This window comes from Magnolia sinica, chromosome 17, assembly GCF_029962835.1.
Source record: "Magnolia sinica isolate HGM2019 chromosome 17, MsV1, whole genome shotgun sequence".
In the NCBI taxonomy this organism is placed as follows: domain Eukaryota; kingdom Viridiplantae; phylum Streptophyta; class Magnoliopsida; order Magnoliales; family Magnoliaceae; genus Magnolia; species Magnolia sinica.
In genome coordinates, this window is record NC_080589.1 from 46,842,761 (window position 1) to 46,859,880 (window position 17,120).

General features: G+C 37.6%; 1 protein-coding gene across 7 annotated transcripts in view; it reads left to right on the plus strand.

The window, feature by feature from the left end:
* The first annotated feature begins 10,856 nt into the window (after positions 1-10,856).
* The window catches only part of LOC131230750 (U11/U12 small nuclear ribonucleoprotein 31 kDa protein), a 33,873-nt gene continuing 27,609 nt past the window's right edge, over positions 10,857-17,120 (plus strand). For 4 of the 7 annotated variants that reach the window (XR_009164086.1, XR_009164085.1, XR_009164087.1 and 1 more), the window contains exon 1: positions 10,859-11,844. Coding sequence is in view for 1 of the 7 variants with exons in the window: in XM_058226708.1 (XP_058082691.1) it covers positions 11,047-11,832 (786 nt within the window). In the remaining 6 variants the exon portion in view is untranslated. Of the gene's footprint in view, positions 11,845-16,974; positions 17,080-17,120 lie in introns of all 7 variants that reach the window. The other 3 variants (XR_009164089.1, XR_009164088.1, XR_009164090.1) reach the window with 2 other exon arrangements.

Below are 17,120 nucleotides of genomic sequence, written 5' to 3' on the forward strand. Positions count from 1 at the left end.
CGGTTGATAATTGAGTTGGGAAGTGCGCCCCCTTTTGCGGGATGACCTGGGATCAAGTCCAAAGTCATTTCAATTTTAATTAAATTTGCATCTTATCACTGAAAATAGCTCTTACACTTCTTTTTTCCATAAATGAGTTAGTATGCCAACTTCTTCCACCCTTTGTCACACATGCCAATTGAGCACACATTTACAAGATCCAAATTGTTCATGAAGTGCGTGATGACTCAAAATACCATAACATATATTTAAAAAAAAAGGCCAATATAATACATAGGTGGGCCTAATATGCGAGAAAATCATCACCATTCAGTTCTTAGCCTTTTTGTTCCAAAATTCATACGGATTACATAAACGGGGCAGATTTAGCCATACGGATTAGATAAATGGTGCAAATTTAGCCATGTGATATGGAAGATATTGAGAAGCATGAGTAAGGGATTTGGTGATTGGCTCATCTTTTCAAAGGTGTTTTTGGTAGTTTAGTTTTCTCTAGATAAAGGCAAGTGGTTGTTCAGCCACGTCAGTCCTAAAGCACGTTCTAAGCATACAACAAGGATAAGATCATGATCGATGAAATGTAACTGTTATTTTTCTAGCTAGTTGCATGCGAAAGCACCACATGGACTAGCAATTGTTCTTCCATTTCTTCCATAAAGCTATAAATAGCATGGACTAGCAATTGTTCTTCCATTTCTTCCATAGAAAGGACTCCTCTCTAAATCCAAAAACCCAATTGGAGGTTTAGTTCTCCATTGCTCAATAATGGCAAACCCTTAATGTAGATCTAGTCTCAATTTGTCTATGTGCATACACTAGACCGACTCTTAGTCGTAGATATTAGTTGTAATTTCCTTCCATATACACTTGCGTGCCAAATATGAAGGAAGACCTTATCTTAGGAATCTGCTTACTCTTATACGATGGGCCGACCTTAGTTATAATATCCGGCATTTGCATTTGCCTTGCTCATTAGTATGCTGCTCTCAGTTAGGCCGATGATCCCACTATAGTGGTAAGTCACATGCCTTTTTCTGCATCAATCTCCCTCCAATCTTTTTCATTTCGACCATACAATTATTGCACCTTCGAAAGTCGTTGAATTTTCAAGGGAAAAAAAGAGCTCATTGGAGAAAGAGCCCCAACCTCTGCCAATCACCTGAGTAACTTGTACATGACAATTAGCTGAATAGATGAACGATCAAGCCCACGACAAACTTCGCTCTACCTCGATGCTAGCAGTTGGTGGTCATGGTTTGAATCATACCCAATCGGTTATGGCACGCCTGCAATCCACACACGTGTTTCACGTGGTTGAATTCGATACCAACATCATTTTGCCACCCCTGATGGAACAGGTGTGTGGTTGTTAATTGAAGTTTATAACAACATGAGTATGCGATCTACTTGAGTTAGTGGAAATATTGAAGAACGCGATCTTAATCAGGTCCCTAAGGCATTTCCAATGCAGGCCAAACTGGATCCCTAATCCTCCACATCCAGCCATTCCAAAAGTAGGATCATTATCCCAAAATAATTTCATTGATGTTAACGGAGTCTTAGGGAGTGTTAATATGAGTCTACAAGAACTGACTGAAACACTCGAGTTTAAACCGAGGCTATAAACAGGTTCTTAACTTTCCTTAATGACAGATTACCTGATTACCGTTAGCATAATTAAGAGATGCCCAGATTTGGCAATGCTTTCTTAGAGCTGTTGATTGTGCCTCCTTGTAACATATGCCCAAACCTAGACCTAGGAGGCCAAAACATGCCACCTCAGGTAGGCATTAGGAGGAATGGAAAAAATAACCAATTCAATGGTCCAAATAAAAATGATATGAATCAGGACATACCTATTGCAGGGCCATTCATGCCGAGCAATGAACCACTTTAGGGGCAGGTTCCAATGGTACAGCATACCCAAGAGGCGCACAATTGTCACTAATAGTTAACCCCAGATAACTCCAGCCGGCCGGGAGGAAATAATTAATTTGATAAATGAGGTAACCGACCATTGCCATGGTCGATGTACTAACTGACCCGTTTATTGCACGCCATACCTACACTGGGTTTGCCAAAGTACCGAAGGGTTCAAAAATACCAAAATTTTCATTATTTTCTGGAGATACAGGCCAGTCCATGGTGGAACACATTGGTTGCTTCACTATACAATGCAGTGAGTTTTCGGTAAATGAATATGTAAAACTCAAATGGTTTGCAAATTCGCTAACTGATACAACGTTCACATGGTATATTAATTCATTAGTAAATTTAGTACAGGCTTGACAAGACATGGAGGAATTGTTCGTTGCTCAATTTTATCGAACCGAACTTGAATTTTCCTTTGCCAATTTATCATGCCTAAGACAGCACCTAGCGAACCGACTAAGAAATACATTACTTGGTTCAAAAAAGCAAAGAATAAGTGTCGAGTATTTCTTTTAGAAACTTAATTTGTTAACTGTCGGTAGAAGATATGGACATGAAAGTTCGAAAGAAGTTTAAAGGAATAGACTTCGAAGAATGGCTTTTACGAGAAGAAATCAAAGGAAAAATTTCATCGTCAAGAACTTATTATCGGGATCCAAACTAGGAAATAGCTTTGGTCGAAATAAGTCTTAGTAAACCATGCACGACTTTAATAAAGCAAAAAATGTGTCATATCATCAAGGTTCCAACGTGACCAAAAGAACTATAGAACAAAGCAGGCAGTATTCCTTTGCTATCACAAAGGCCGATGAGATATTTGATCTTCTACTAGCTGTCAAAGTAATAAAACTTTCACCAAAGCAAAGGATTCCTTTGGCAAAAGAATTAAAGAAAATAAAATATTGCAAATAGCATGTCTCACGTTCTTATTCAATTAGGAATTGCATTATTTTTAGGAATGTGATATGGGATAATATAGATTTTGCAATGCTTAAGTTCCAAGTAATGGAGAATGAAGATATGCTAGTCGACACTGCCCATTTTTGCAAACCTTGGGAATCAACATAGTCATTATGAATTTAAGAAACATGAACACCCCAAAACATAAAGTAAATCTTGTATCGGTAAAAAAACAACATGTTTGCCATTCAAGTTATGCCGACAAGAGAGGCGAACCAAGAAGAAACACTAGGGGGCAATGTTTTTCTGGTAATAAATTGGTAATTAAAGTGAACAGTATATGTGAAAGATGCCATGAGGATATTTAGTGGCAATGATTGGTGAAAGAATATCATCCACTAAAGGCTTAGGGTAATAGATACAACAAGTATAATAATATTCGAAAATACTAAGTTGTTCACCCAAAGAATGTTAATACAGGTACGAAGTAGTGTAGCTTTGCCGAAGGGTATGATGGAAAACGACTAAGAATTGTCAAACCAATTGCGAATACGGCCAACCGATGGACGAGGGTCGTTCATCCTAAATTTCTGCAATTCCCACTGGAAATGACAAGGACGCAAAAATATTGTTGGCAATGATAAAGAGAGGCAAAAAAGGGTATGAAAATGTAGAATCTAACATATGATCGATCAAAATGGCCTATTGCCCATGGTTAACAAAATCTTGGTTAAAATTGAACATATGTGAATAATTCGAACAAGAAACAGAAAGACAAGATGATTACCCTGGGTGTGAACTTGCAAACCATCTATAACGAATGAGAATTCACCAACGAAACAAAGTAAGATGATCTGTTAGAAAAAAGTTTGAATGGCAATGGCTCCTTGGGAGAAGATCTGCTAATGGAAGAAATATTGGCAAACGTGAAAGTTTTAGAAGAAGACGTCGATTTTCAGCAAGCCACAAACTAAAAAAATGTTGAAGAATCTAACGAACAAGAGATGAAGACTATCACATTTGGAACATTGCCACCATTAAAAGTAAGTTGTAATATGGTGTTCACGCTTTCTCTTAATTTCTTTGCTAAGCCAGATTAGCCAAATAATACTGAATGTGATGTTGAAAAGATAGGGGCGATCTTAGTAAAAGAGGAAATAACCCATCAACAACTGATGAATTACAAAGGTACGCCTACTGTTACCATCGAACCAGGTACACATGCAAAAAATGTAATCTTCAGCCAACATTCATTCGCAATGTCATAACATCTTAAACCTTTGGTTATATCGGCACATATGGATGGTTGTCCTATTCCCGGTATCTAGGTAGACAATGGAGCAGCATCCAACATCTTACCGATAAACATGTTAAAAAAGTTGGGCAAAACTTATTCTGATTACTATAAAGGTAACTGTCACTGATTTCATCAGTGGCATAATCATTACTGAAGAAATCTTACTAATTAAGTTAACGGTCAAAAGCAAGAAAGCATTAATGACTTTCTTTTTGGTACCATCATCATCAAATTATAATGCTCCCCTCGGTCAAGATTGGATCCATGTGAGCTTTTGTATTCCTTCTTCCCTTCGTCGATTCCTTATATTTTGAAACAGATGAAAGATCGAAGTGGTCTTAGCTGATAGTAAACCATTTCATGTGGAATATAATGCTGCAGAGGCTTATTTGTATGAGGACAATATTGGGCAAGTAGTCTTCACAGGATGAGACTGAATAGGTCATCCAACTAGAGCTTCAATATCACAAAATTCAATGATTAAGGTAAAAGACATAAGCTCGACTATTAACAAAGAAATAGTTGTGTCAGGAGCATTAGTTGTGTATTGATTAGGATGCTCTTACATTGTCGAAGAGTTGCCATGAATACAAACTCATAAAAGAATCGAGAAATAGTTGAAATCACGGCTTGGTTCCCTACGTTGCAACGAGCTTGGGACAAACGTGAGCTAAGAAACAGTCATTATATTAATATAGCTAAATGTTTGCTAGTACATAACGAAATCGCCGAAGACGGCATATCTTTTGAAGAGTTAGAAGCCACACTAGCAACGCTTGATGATTTTCAAGTAGACATTTAAGATCCATTGGTTGAATTTAATCTAGGAGATGACCATAATCACCAGCCAACATACATCAGTGGTCACTAATAAGCATAAGAGTGTGGAGTCATGGTCAAACTCCTACAAAAATATAAGGATTTTTTTGCATGAGATTACTATGAAATGTCATGTCTGAGTCAGAAATTAGTCAAGCACCTATTGCTGATTAAGGAGGGATTCAGACTAGTCAAATAGCCACCGCAAAGGATGACCATGAAAGTCACTATTAAAGTCAAGGAAAAAGTAGAAACACTCCTAAGGGTGGGCTTTATTTAGCCAATCAGGTATGACGAATAGTTTTTTAATATAGTTCATGTGGTAAAAAAGAATGAAAAAATTCGTGTGTATTGATTTCAGAAATCTGAACAACATCACTCCTAAGGATGAATGCCCTATGCTTATTGTTGATCAGTTAATAGATTGGGCAACAGGCGATAACATAATATCATTCATGGATGGTCATTCCGGTTACAATCAAATATATATCGCGATATATATATATATATATGTATATATATATGTATGTATGTATATATTGCGATATATATATATATATATATATATATATATGTATGTATGTATATATCAAAAAAATGACTTTTAGGTGTTTAGGAGCTATTAGTATGTTTTGTTCGAAAATGATGTCATTAGGACTTAAGAACGCTGGGGCAGCCTATCAAGGAGCCATGAATGATATTTTTCATGATATGATCAGCCATATTCTAGAAGTATACATTGACAATGTAGTTGTCAAATCTTATGACTTAGTCGACTATCTTGCTCACCTACACTAAGCATTTGAGTGTATGTGGTTGCATAAATTAAAAATGAATCTCTTGAAATGTACATTGATCAAAGGGTTGACAACCCCAAGTGCAGGGTTGTGATGCAGTAATAACTCGATGAGACCAAGGTCAAAACCTTAGCAAATGGGAAACATAACTAGTTTAAAGGTAAATGAGTTGTCTAAGTTTTTAATCCAGTGAAGAAGAACATGTTTTTAAATAAATAATAAAGGACTAAAAATCCAGGAATCCACTTTTAGCAATCACAATATCTAATTCACTTATTCAACTTTTATAAATCAATTAAAATCAAAGTTCTATCCTATTCAATTGAAAAATAATTTTATTAAACTAATCATTAACACTAATAAAACATGATTTCAATTGAAAGATTCTACAATGAAGCACTCAGATATCAATCATATGGAATCAAGAGCATCTACTGTAACGTAGGTCTACAATAGATCAATCAATTATACAAATTGATTCATTCTCTGATCAAGAACTAATCATTAACACTAATAAAACATGATTTCAATTGAAAGATTCTACAATGAAGCACTCGGATATCAATCATATGGAATCAAGAGCATCTACTGTAACGTAGGTCTACAATAGATCAATCAATTATACAAATTGATTCATTCTCTGATTGAGCTAAGTAATTGTTAAAGAAAAGTATTCATTGTAACTGTAATTCACAATAAATCCAAAAATAAATTACTTAAAGGCTTTAAAGTAAAATTCAAATTAATTTAATCTATCATTATCATTCAAACATTGTTGTTAAATCAAATAAGCTAAATATTGTAATTAACTACAAGCTTCATCTCTTAACCTTAGCTAAGAGATTAGCTTAACATGACTAACATCCTATAACAAAAATAAAGGAAAACATAAAAGACAAACTAGAACTGAGGGATTGAAGAAGAAGAACAGCTTTGTAGAAGCTCTGCTATCCCTTGGTCTCTTCCAAACCCTAATTCATTTGTAAAATAGCATGAAACACCCATTTAAAAAGAAAAATTATCCACTGACTTCAAAATTCTGTACTTTTGTTATGCTTAGGTTGCACTGAACCCACCTTCGGTCACACCGAAGTCAAGCTGAGTGTAGCAAAAGTTGCCTTCATCCATAACCGAATTTCTCCAAATTTTATCTGAAGTCTCTGTCTCCATTTGGTCCGACTGAACCCTCCTTCGGTAGCATCAAATACCACTTCAATCTCACGTAATTATCGAGTCAAATAAAGTATGAAAATCATTGTTTCTTACTAGATTGTTTTGGACACTTTCAGTCGAATCACTCGAAAACTGTTGTTTTGGGCATATAATTTCACAGCAGCTTAACACCTCTACTAGCCTTACTTATCATATTCTAATTAGGCTCTTAAGGCTAAGCAATGATCAACAAAGTTTACCTATAGGGTTAGGATCATCTTAAGGTTCAAGGGTTGTTTTGTGTCAAGGTTAGGGTCACTAAGGCATCTCATTTACCTGCTTTTGAAATTCTATGATATTGGGCCCCCGTGTTAGTTAAGTGGATTTATATAATGAATTGTTATATATATTAGGCCCTCGTGTCATTCAAGTAAAATATGTGATATGATATTGGGTTCTTATGTGGTCAAGTGGATTTATACATTGCATTATATGATTGTCGCGCATCCCATCTACATGATGAGGTAATGGAACTTGAGGCATTGACAAAGTGTATTACCAGGTGGCCTATCGTACACAATGTAGTGGCGGAACTTAAGATTTTATAATGTGTATCGTCAAGTGGCCCATCATATGCGATGAGGTGATGCATTCGACCTGTTGTTCGGCGGCCCATTGTATTCCCCTGATGTGTTGACGAGACCCAGGGGTAGTATGGATGTTTGGCGACGGCCCTCATGTTTGTCTAACCAAATTTGTTGATGGTTTGTTCTAAACTTGAAACCAAGTAGATGCCTTGAAAATGTAGGAGTAACATTCTAATGCGTGAAAAAATCCTACTTTCCTAGCTTAGGGAGGTTATTGGGCCTTTAAGGTAGGATGCCTGACAATTACTCCAATTGGCCATTAGGAAGTCTCCTATCTTCATGTGCATACGTGCTAGGAGTAGGGGAGAGAGTGCGGCAAACCTTACCGTAAGGGAATAATGAATTATGCACATCCCTCGATTCTATCAGGAGTGATGTGTGGCTATTCTTGATGTTATTATTTGGAGTTTTTTGTAAGATAATGCACCACACGTATCCATACATTTGCAGCATGTTGTATTCCATCCGCTTCTATTCAGTAGCATATGTTATATGTGGTTATTGCGCTTTATTTTATTTAGTTGCAAGTGCTACTTGATTTTGATATTACACGATCCCCTACGCTATACTATGATCTGACAATGTTATGTCGTTAATTTGACTGTGTTATGCTACTTGATATGGCTACCCACCAAGCTTTCGTAGCTCATCCCATTGTTTTATACACACACACACACACACACACACACACACACACACACTTAAAGGAAGGACTCACCAGTAAAGACAAATAGGTGCAATATATATATTTTTTTAATTTTAAAATTTCAGTAATGTATTGTTATTTTGAAACATCAAGGAATATAATATTTAAGGTAGAAAAAATACATTATAATGGACATAATATATATATATATATATATATATATATATATGGGTTTCGTCAATGTTTTGCTTGGATACCATTAAAAAAAGAAATACTGTTAACACTATGATGGGGACATCATGCACACGCCCCCTCTACGCACGTATTCGAGGAGGAGGCGGGCCCCACTTTCGATTTGGATCAACGACGACATCTTAGAGGGCCTCATAATTAGGGGGTTGTGTTATGGAGCGTTGGAGTAGACCCGATCATCACATATATTCTACCATCGGATCTCATGATCGTGGTTCACTACCTTAGATGATCTAGGATTTTGAGTTTTGACTATTTTTGTTATTAGAAACTTCATGAACGGCTTTGATTGTTCAGATTAGTATTTATTTGCTTTAGATTTGATATTAGTGCACGCACATGGCACAAGGGTAATTCTATCTTTTTGGGTTTAGGTTTTCTTATAAATATAACAATCCTATGTAGTATTGGCATGATATTTGATGAATAAAAATTCTTGCGTTTCTTTCTCTCTCTCTCTCTCTCTCTCTCTCTCTCTCTCTCTCTCTCTTTGGGTTATAGAATCGAATTAGGTGCAGAGCCCTCCCTTCCTTGAAGGGCTAACTACTGTGATGCGAAGCCACATCCGCTCCAAATCATCTCCATCTTCTTATGCATCACTTCCATCACCCTCTACACCCCTTTTCACCATTTGTTGCATCCTTTTTCTCACCCATGTTTTCTTTTATAGCAGTGCACAAACAAATTTCTAGATTTTGACATATCTAAGGGGTTGAAAATTCGGCGGAGTAATACGCACAGACCTTACAACAGATCGACGTGAAACTTGATATGGAGGCAACCCATCCTTGGCCGATCCTAGCTTAGAAGTTAGTTTTCAACTTTGTGAACCCTAACTTTGTGGGCCTTACACATGTGCGTCCAGACCTATCTACTGTCTAGTTCGCGTGGTTCATCCCAGGTTCTCTTTTTCCTCTATTTCATTCTCTTTTGACTAAAAAAAATCCCTTAATCCAAATCTCTAACAATAAAGAGTCCGAATTCCCAATTATCCCTAATTTTCAAATCCTAGATTTTCCTCCAAATTGAAACTTAGTGAATCTCTTGAGTTGGGAACAATTCTTTGCAAGAATGGATGATTATTATACTTATTTGGGCTTGTTTGACTTATAATTTTATTTCATCAAGCCCTAAAGTTGTGTAGGCTTGGACCCACATAGATTCTCCTTTTTGAATATTTGATAGTATGTAGAATGTGGAATTTTATGACTGTTTAAAATTAGTATAATCTCAAACTTGATCTCTTTCATTTCATATTTAATTTCATATCCTGCATTATTGTATTTAAATTTCAGAAAATTGGAGAACTCTTTTACCGAGTTTGGGACACGATATATTTTTCTTTTAGCAAGAGGCTAGATGGTAAACAAACATGTGATTTTTACAGCAAAATTCTTGAAGAATCTATATTTTACCAAATAATGTGTAAATTACATGCATGTACTTTTTGAGGGATGAAATTATAAAAATGCCCTTATTTAATATTTTCTTTAAAAGTAGTAAAAGTCAAGAGTTGTGGACTCAAAAAATTCGAGTATAACATCCAACTTGTCCAACGTATGCACACCACATGGTGATAATATAAACAAAATATCAAGCTTGTTAGATCATTAGATGGGTTACACTTAAATTAAGATATTTTAAATGATTTTATATATATATATATATATATATATATATATATATATATATATATATATATATATATATATATATATATATATATTATAGATTAGATAAGATATACTATGTCTTTGGTTTGTCTAATAATATTGTTGCTTGCATTGTTAGAGAGTTAAATGGGAGATGCATACAATGTGGCCAATAGTCAATTTTTTCCTTTAGCTGCTGTCAAAGCTCTATAGCCCTTGTGATGTATTTGTTTTATCCAATCCGATCATCCATTTTCACCGCTTATTTTAAGATATGATAAAAAATGCTTATCATCCACTTTTACCACTTATTTTAGGGCAAGATACAAAAAATGAGATAGATTCAAATAATAGGTGGATCACACACCAGGAAACGATGGGGATTAAACACTTTGGTTGAGAACTGGGGCCACAAAAGTTTTGGATCAAGTTGATATTTGTATTTTCCCTTCACACAATATATTAGATGTTAAATAAACATTACACCCAAAAATATCGGTACCAAAGGTTCAATAATGGTAGACGTCCTATCAATATTGTTCTCCCGTGGTGTGGTCACCTGTGATTTGGATCTGCCTCATTTTTTGTCAAATGCCTTAAAATAATAAGCGAAAAAAAAAGGTATGGACGGGTCAATAAAACAGATACATCATGGTAGGCCCACAGATCTATGCCAGAAGCTAGCTGGCCCCTGATGGGTCACTAGCCAAACCGCGGTCCTTTGTTATAAGGAAAAAAACAAAAGGAAAAAGAGAGTACTGTAATGTAATATCTTCCGAAAATGCACCGCGCATTATTTGGTAACATTCAAATACCGGAGAAACGTTGCGGTAAAAATCCCTATAAACATTACCGTCGCCCAGAGCGGCGTTGGCAACAGTACACCACCTGATTCACTTCCGAAAATCTTGAACACACAGAGAGAGAGAGAGAGAGAGAGAGAGAGAGAGAGATGGTCCGCCATAAAAGAAATAATAAAAGAAATAGCGACAGTGAAGAAGACGATTCGATCTTTCTCCGATACCCAATCCCTCATCCTTCGAGCAGCAATAGCCGCAGCAACGATCACAGCAGAAGATCAGGCGGCAGCGGCGGCCTCGCCCCCTCGAAATCAACGGTCTATGTCAGCAACCTGGATTACAGCCTCACCAACTCAGACCTCTTCACCATCTTCTCCACCTTCGGCAAGGTCGGCAAGGTTACCATCCTCAAGGACCGTCACTCCCGCCGCAGCAAGGGCGTCGCCTTCGTCCTCTTTGTCTCCCAGGATGACGCCCGCCGCGCCGTCAATGAGATGAATGGCAAGATCCTCAACAAGCGCTCCCTCACGGTCTCCATTGCTGCTGACAATGGCCGCGCCCCCGAATTCATACGCCGCAAGGTTTACAAGGACAAGTCCCGCTGCTACGAATGTGGCCAGGATGGCCACCTCTCATACGAGTGCCCCAAGAATCAGCTCGGCCCCCGGGAGAGGCCTGTTCCCAAGCGGGCCCGGAAGGCGCAGGCCACCACAGGGCAGTTTGTTGGGGGGGACGATGGGGAGGGTTCTGATGGTGAAGGGGGAGAGGCGTTGTTTGAGGATGACAATTGGGCGTCTGTGGTCGACACAAGAGGGGTTGATGAAAGGGCGGTGATGAGAGGAGGTGATGCAGGTGCGGGCGGTGTGACGATGATCAAGGGAGGGAAGAGGGAGAAGAAATCGAGTTATTTCAGTGATGAAAGTGGCGAGGATGAGTGAGATGAATATACGGTGAGTTCTCCATCCTTCCATTTTTATATCTAAAAGGACCAGATGTTAAAAGAGACATGATTGTATACTTTGAAATCTAAAATTATAAAAATAAGAATGTATGATGAGTTCCCTTTGTATAGGGTCCTAAAATATCCGCCGTTTGACCGAAGTTGATGTAATTATATCCATAAAGAGTTCATATAATGAATGCATAACTCACATAATGCAAGCACCAAAGCTCAAATAATAAATTCAACAACAGAAAAATAAGCAAAAAAAAAGAAAAAAAAGAAAAAAAAGAAAAAAGAAAAAAAAGAAAACTGTGCCCCCTACATCCCACCAAGAGATTCTACCAAAAATTCCTTGGAAAAATGAGTTTTCTTTATTTTTTGATTTCTTTTCACCTCCCAAATGCTCCCTCAATATCGTCAATACTTATCCCTTGTATTGGTGCTATCGGAGAACTTTATGAAGTAATCCTGACGATATCTTGTGATATCATTGATGCAATGTGATATTATTGGCCATCCTAGGTACCTGTTGTTCCATATTGAGCAACTTCTATACTGATATTGAAAAACTGGTTGCACCTAAAACAATCCATTGCACACACCCTCCCCCCTTTCTGTATACGGTTTGGTAGCCCTAAAACAATACAAACTCATTACTCCATCCATAGATATTGAGACCATGGGCTGTGGTGCGGGCCTGCGGCAACCATGGCTACTACAACCTTGGAAAGTAGACAGTCATGGCTGCCCCCATATAGGCATGCATTGAGTTGGTACAATATGGTTTTATGACAAGGTCATATTTGAATTGAGATGCAATAATGCTCAGATGATCGATGACGTGGCCTATTGTTTCCATTTGTTCTTTCATGGGTGCATTATTACATTGGTTGGAATGAATATTGAAATGAGAAAAAAAATGATCTCTTCCCAATATATGTGGCTTGCACAAGTTACGATGACAACATCTAAGGTTCTTGTGTTTTTGAAACCGCACTAATTAGGTCAATGCTATAATCTCAAGGTGTGAAAAACTTGAAATAATGAAAAAACCACTTGGCTCTAATACTAATTATTTGAAAATTTTGATACGAGGAATCACACAGAGGGTTGAACAATCATTTTTTATTATTATTATAAATTCACTGATAAATAAAAATAACCAGATTTGTATAGAGCTTATCTGAAATTTATCTTAGAATGGATCCAAATGAATATGATGGTTGTAATAGATTGATGGAGTGATTGAATTGTAGATCCCATGGCTCAATCACTTGATTTTCCTCTCATAGATTTTCTAGGGAGAGAAAATCCAATAGACAACTTGTGCTAGAATTGTGATTATATATACACACACAGAGAGAGAGAGAGAGAGAGAGAGAGAGAGAGAGAGAGAGAGAGAGAGAGAGAGAGAGAGAGATGCTCACACACTACTTGGACACTGCACTTTGGTCCAACTAGCTGGGTTGGATAAAAATCCCATGTTTGTGACCATTGGTGGAAAATTTGTACCAAGTGCGACATGGTTTGGATACAGGCGGGTTGCAGCCTTGCAGGCTGCAAAGCATGCATGGTTAATAGTGGCGTTGGTGACTATGGCCATTAGCCATGATATTACCATTATCCTCTGGAAAAATCCTCCAGGTCATGGTCAAGGAATGTGTGACCTTTTGTTGTTCCCTACATGCCGCACAAATGCGATCACAACTTGATTGCTTGCATGGGAGTCGAGGTAAAAGATTGATAGAGATCATTCACCAATGCTTCTTGAGGACCTGAAAGTTAAGACCAAAGTTAGACGGCTTGTTTACTTGGATGATATGATTGGCAAATAGATGGCTTCTCAGATGCCTAATACAGCAAGATTGGCAAATATATGACTTCTCAGATGCCTAATAGACAAAATGCCTAATAGTTCCCAGAAAGGTTCACTATAGGGATTGCAAAGCATATCAGTTGGGTACAAAGCTTCCCTAGGGGTGAATTGCACAGGCTATCACTGGTTTGCCATATGCAATGAGGCAATCCTTTCGCTTTGACTCTTAGTTGTGACATGTTTATCTGCAATCTAGAGATTAGACTGGCTGAATCAATCTCTCCATTATCTTTTCGTTGGCTCTACACGAGGCAAAATTGTGAGAGCTAGTCGCGTTAAGCCGGACGTCCTCCTAAGGCCTACACGGGATTACATTGTTAGAGTTAATCATGTTAAGATTGTCATGGCCCCTGCCATTCTTTATATAGGGGATTCCCTAGTGGCAATCTTTGGTCACCTGCAAATTGAGCAACAATTAGGAAATCTCATGTTGACAGAGGGCATTCAATAACATCATTCTGACCAAGTCGTTTGTCATGTTCTCTATCTTAGGTCGACTAGCATCACCTATTGTAGTGAAGCCTATAGAGTCACCTATATCCTAATTGGTGGCAACATCTGTAAATTGCAGTTCAACCTGCTAGCCTTGTAGGCTTAACTTGTAGGGCTATCAATCATGGCCCAATTCTAGGAGGTAAATGTGGGCCCTATGAATTGATTATCAAACATAATTATATCTTATCCATGAGTTAATCTGACATTAGTGGATCCCATGGAGCAATTAAATGCACTAAAGCATCCATGTACTTGTAGATCCAGAAGATCAGACCCTACTTACCTCGTTCCGACTGTCAAAGTCGATCCATGACAACCAAAAAATGCATTGTGTCAGCTTGGGTTTTTGTGGAGACCCTCAAACAGTTATTTATTGAGATATACCGGGTCTCATGAAAAGAGCGAACGAAGTTCATGCTCACTACTTTGATTTAGATCAAGATCTCATCACATCTGAGGTGGATCTGATTGTTAGATGAACAATAGATATTGAAGATCAAGATGGTTTGCCAATGTAATAAATCCCTTACCCTAACCGTTAATTTGATCATGTGATTGGTCCAAATTCATGGGTTTTAACATTTAACATTGAGGTCTAGGGTTCAAGCCCAGCTAACCATAGAAAAAAAAGAGCAAATCTCGTGGGTTCTGGCTAATGGTTATCAAATACCTGATTGTCCCAATGTTTTACTTTATGAAAACAAATATTTTATAGGTTAGGAAATTAGATTTCCTATTATTTTAATATGTAAAAGTCTTATATTATAATTAAGATCTATGAGAATTCAATATTTAATAAAATTAATTAAATTGAGAAAATATGACATTTATGATCACTTTTTCATAGGATGAGAAATTGGATGGGGGTAGACTTCTAGTCTTATTAGGAGGTGATGCGATTCACCTATGGGATTCCTTGCTTAATGAGGAAATACAAAATGGAGTTTCCTTTGTTGAGGAGATTGGGATTTAAGCTTGGGCTTTCCTAGTTAGAGTGAATTGAAAACTTGATGGGTTTACTTTCTCAATAAATACCTTACTAGGATCACATCCAATAGAAGTTGTCTGTCAGATTTTCTCTCACCCTATAAAATCTGATGAGATGGACATAGGGTGACTAGTGGTGTCGCCATAGGATTTGTAGCTCAATAATACATTGATTTACCACAATTGTTATGTTCTTTTAGACCCATTCTAAGAGGAGTACGTGATGAGGACATCGTGCACACGCACGCTCGCACACCACCACCCCTACGCACGTACGTACGTAGAAGGAGGACCCCACCATCGATCTGGCTTGATGACGATGTCCAGGGAGGGCCTCCTAGTTAGAAGACAAGTTTTGGTTCAAAAAAAGTAGGCTCGATAGTTAAGAAAAGCCCATCATGGGATCTCATGATCGTGGCCCACTCGTCAGATTGATTTCATATTTTAGGTTTTGCTTATTGTTATTATTTAGAACATTGTGAACGCTTTAGATTTCTTTGTTTGGTTTTTATTTTAGTTTACTTCATCGCCAAGTAATAGGTTGCGCACATGGTGCGAGTTTTGGGGTATAAGATTTTTCCTATAAATAGGCACCCCTTGTAGTTCTTTTGATTCATTGAAGTTAATAAAAAAATTCCTGCTTTATTTTTCTGCTATTTTTGTGATTTGTGGAAGAATTCAAAAGTGGGTGCAAAGCCCTCCTTTTTTGAAGGGCTAACTACTGTGGTGCGAAGCTACATCGATCTCGATTCACCCCCATCCTCCATCATCTTTTTTTCCATCTTCCCCCACCATCCGTACTTCAAATTCGTTCATTTTGTTGCATCAGATTTCTTCATTACAGCAGGTTTCCAGATTTTGGCCCACGGGCGAGCTGAAACTTCGGCGGAGCACCACACTCAAACCAGAGCTCGGATCGACGTCAGATTTTGGGGGTTTTGCAGCCCAAGCCTGGCCGACCAATGCCTAGGAATCCGTTTCTGGATTCCGTCCCCCACCACACGTGCGACCAGCCTTAGGCGCACGTGCGCCCGCACCTGGCTCGCTGTCCACACGCAGGGACTGTCTCGGGTTCAGGTTTCTTCCTATTTTCCTCTCTTTTATACATGATTTCATAAATCCTGACCCTAGATTACATTATCCCTAATTGATTTGCCTCTTTTCTCATCCCAGGGTTCCTTGAATTGAGATTGGGGAATCCCTTAGATTAGGGACTGATTCTTATACATGTGTGGGTGATTTCTATTTCCCTTTGTTTGGTTTATAATTTTCATTGATCCAGCCCTAACGTATGTAGGCCTGGATCCGCATAGATTCCCCTTTAATTGAATGTTTGGATTTTCCTGTGGGATGTGGAATTTGTGTGATTGTTTCTGAATTGGTGTGATCTAAGCCTGAAATCTTGCATATCATATTTAAATTCATGTCCTGCATCAGTACGGGGCGAGCTCTAAACAAATCTGGTTTTTATTTATTCGTCGGTGAAATAAAAAAATGGTTAATTTGATTGTACATTGTACTTCCTTGAATCAAGAATTTCAATAATTGGTGTTAGAGTCAATTGTTTATTTATTTATTTTTTTAAATTTTTATTTAAATTCCATTATTTCATGTTTTTCTTATCACGATACGGCTTATTGAGATTAGAGCATTGATCTAGTTAGCGCGTGCTTTGAATCTACAAGAGCCTTGAATGATATCATCTTAGGTTATGCGGGTTGTGTATATTAGGAAACAAGTGTGAATACTTTTTTTTTTCTCTCTTTCGATATCCATTAGGACCATTATAATAATGCACTTGAGGAAGAAAGGATGATTCTCCACAAATATCTTCTTCCCCATCTTCACAAGAGAGGCATAGGTTGCAGCATCATTGATCCTCATGTGAGCATATGAAATCTTGATTAAAATCTGACCATGTTGTA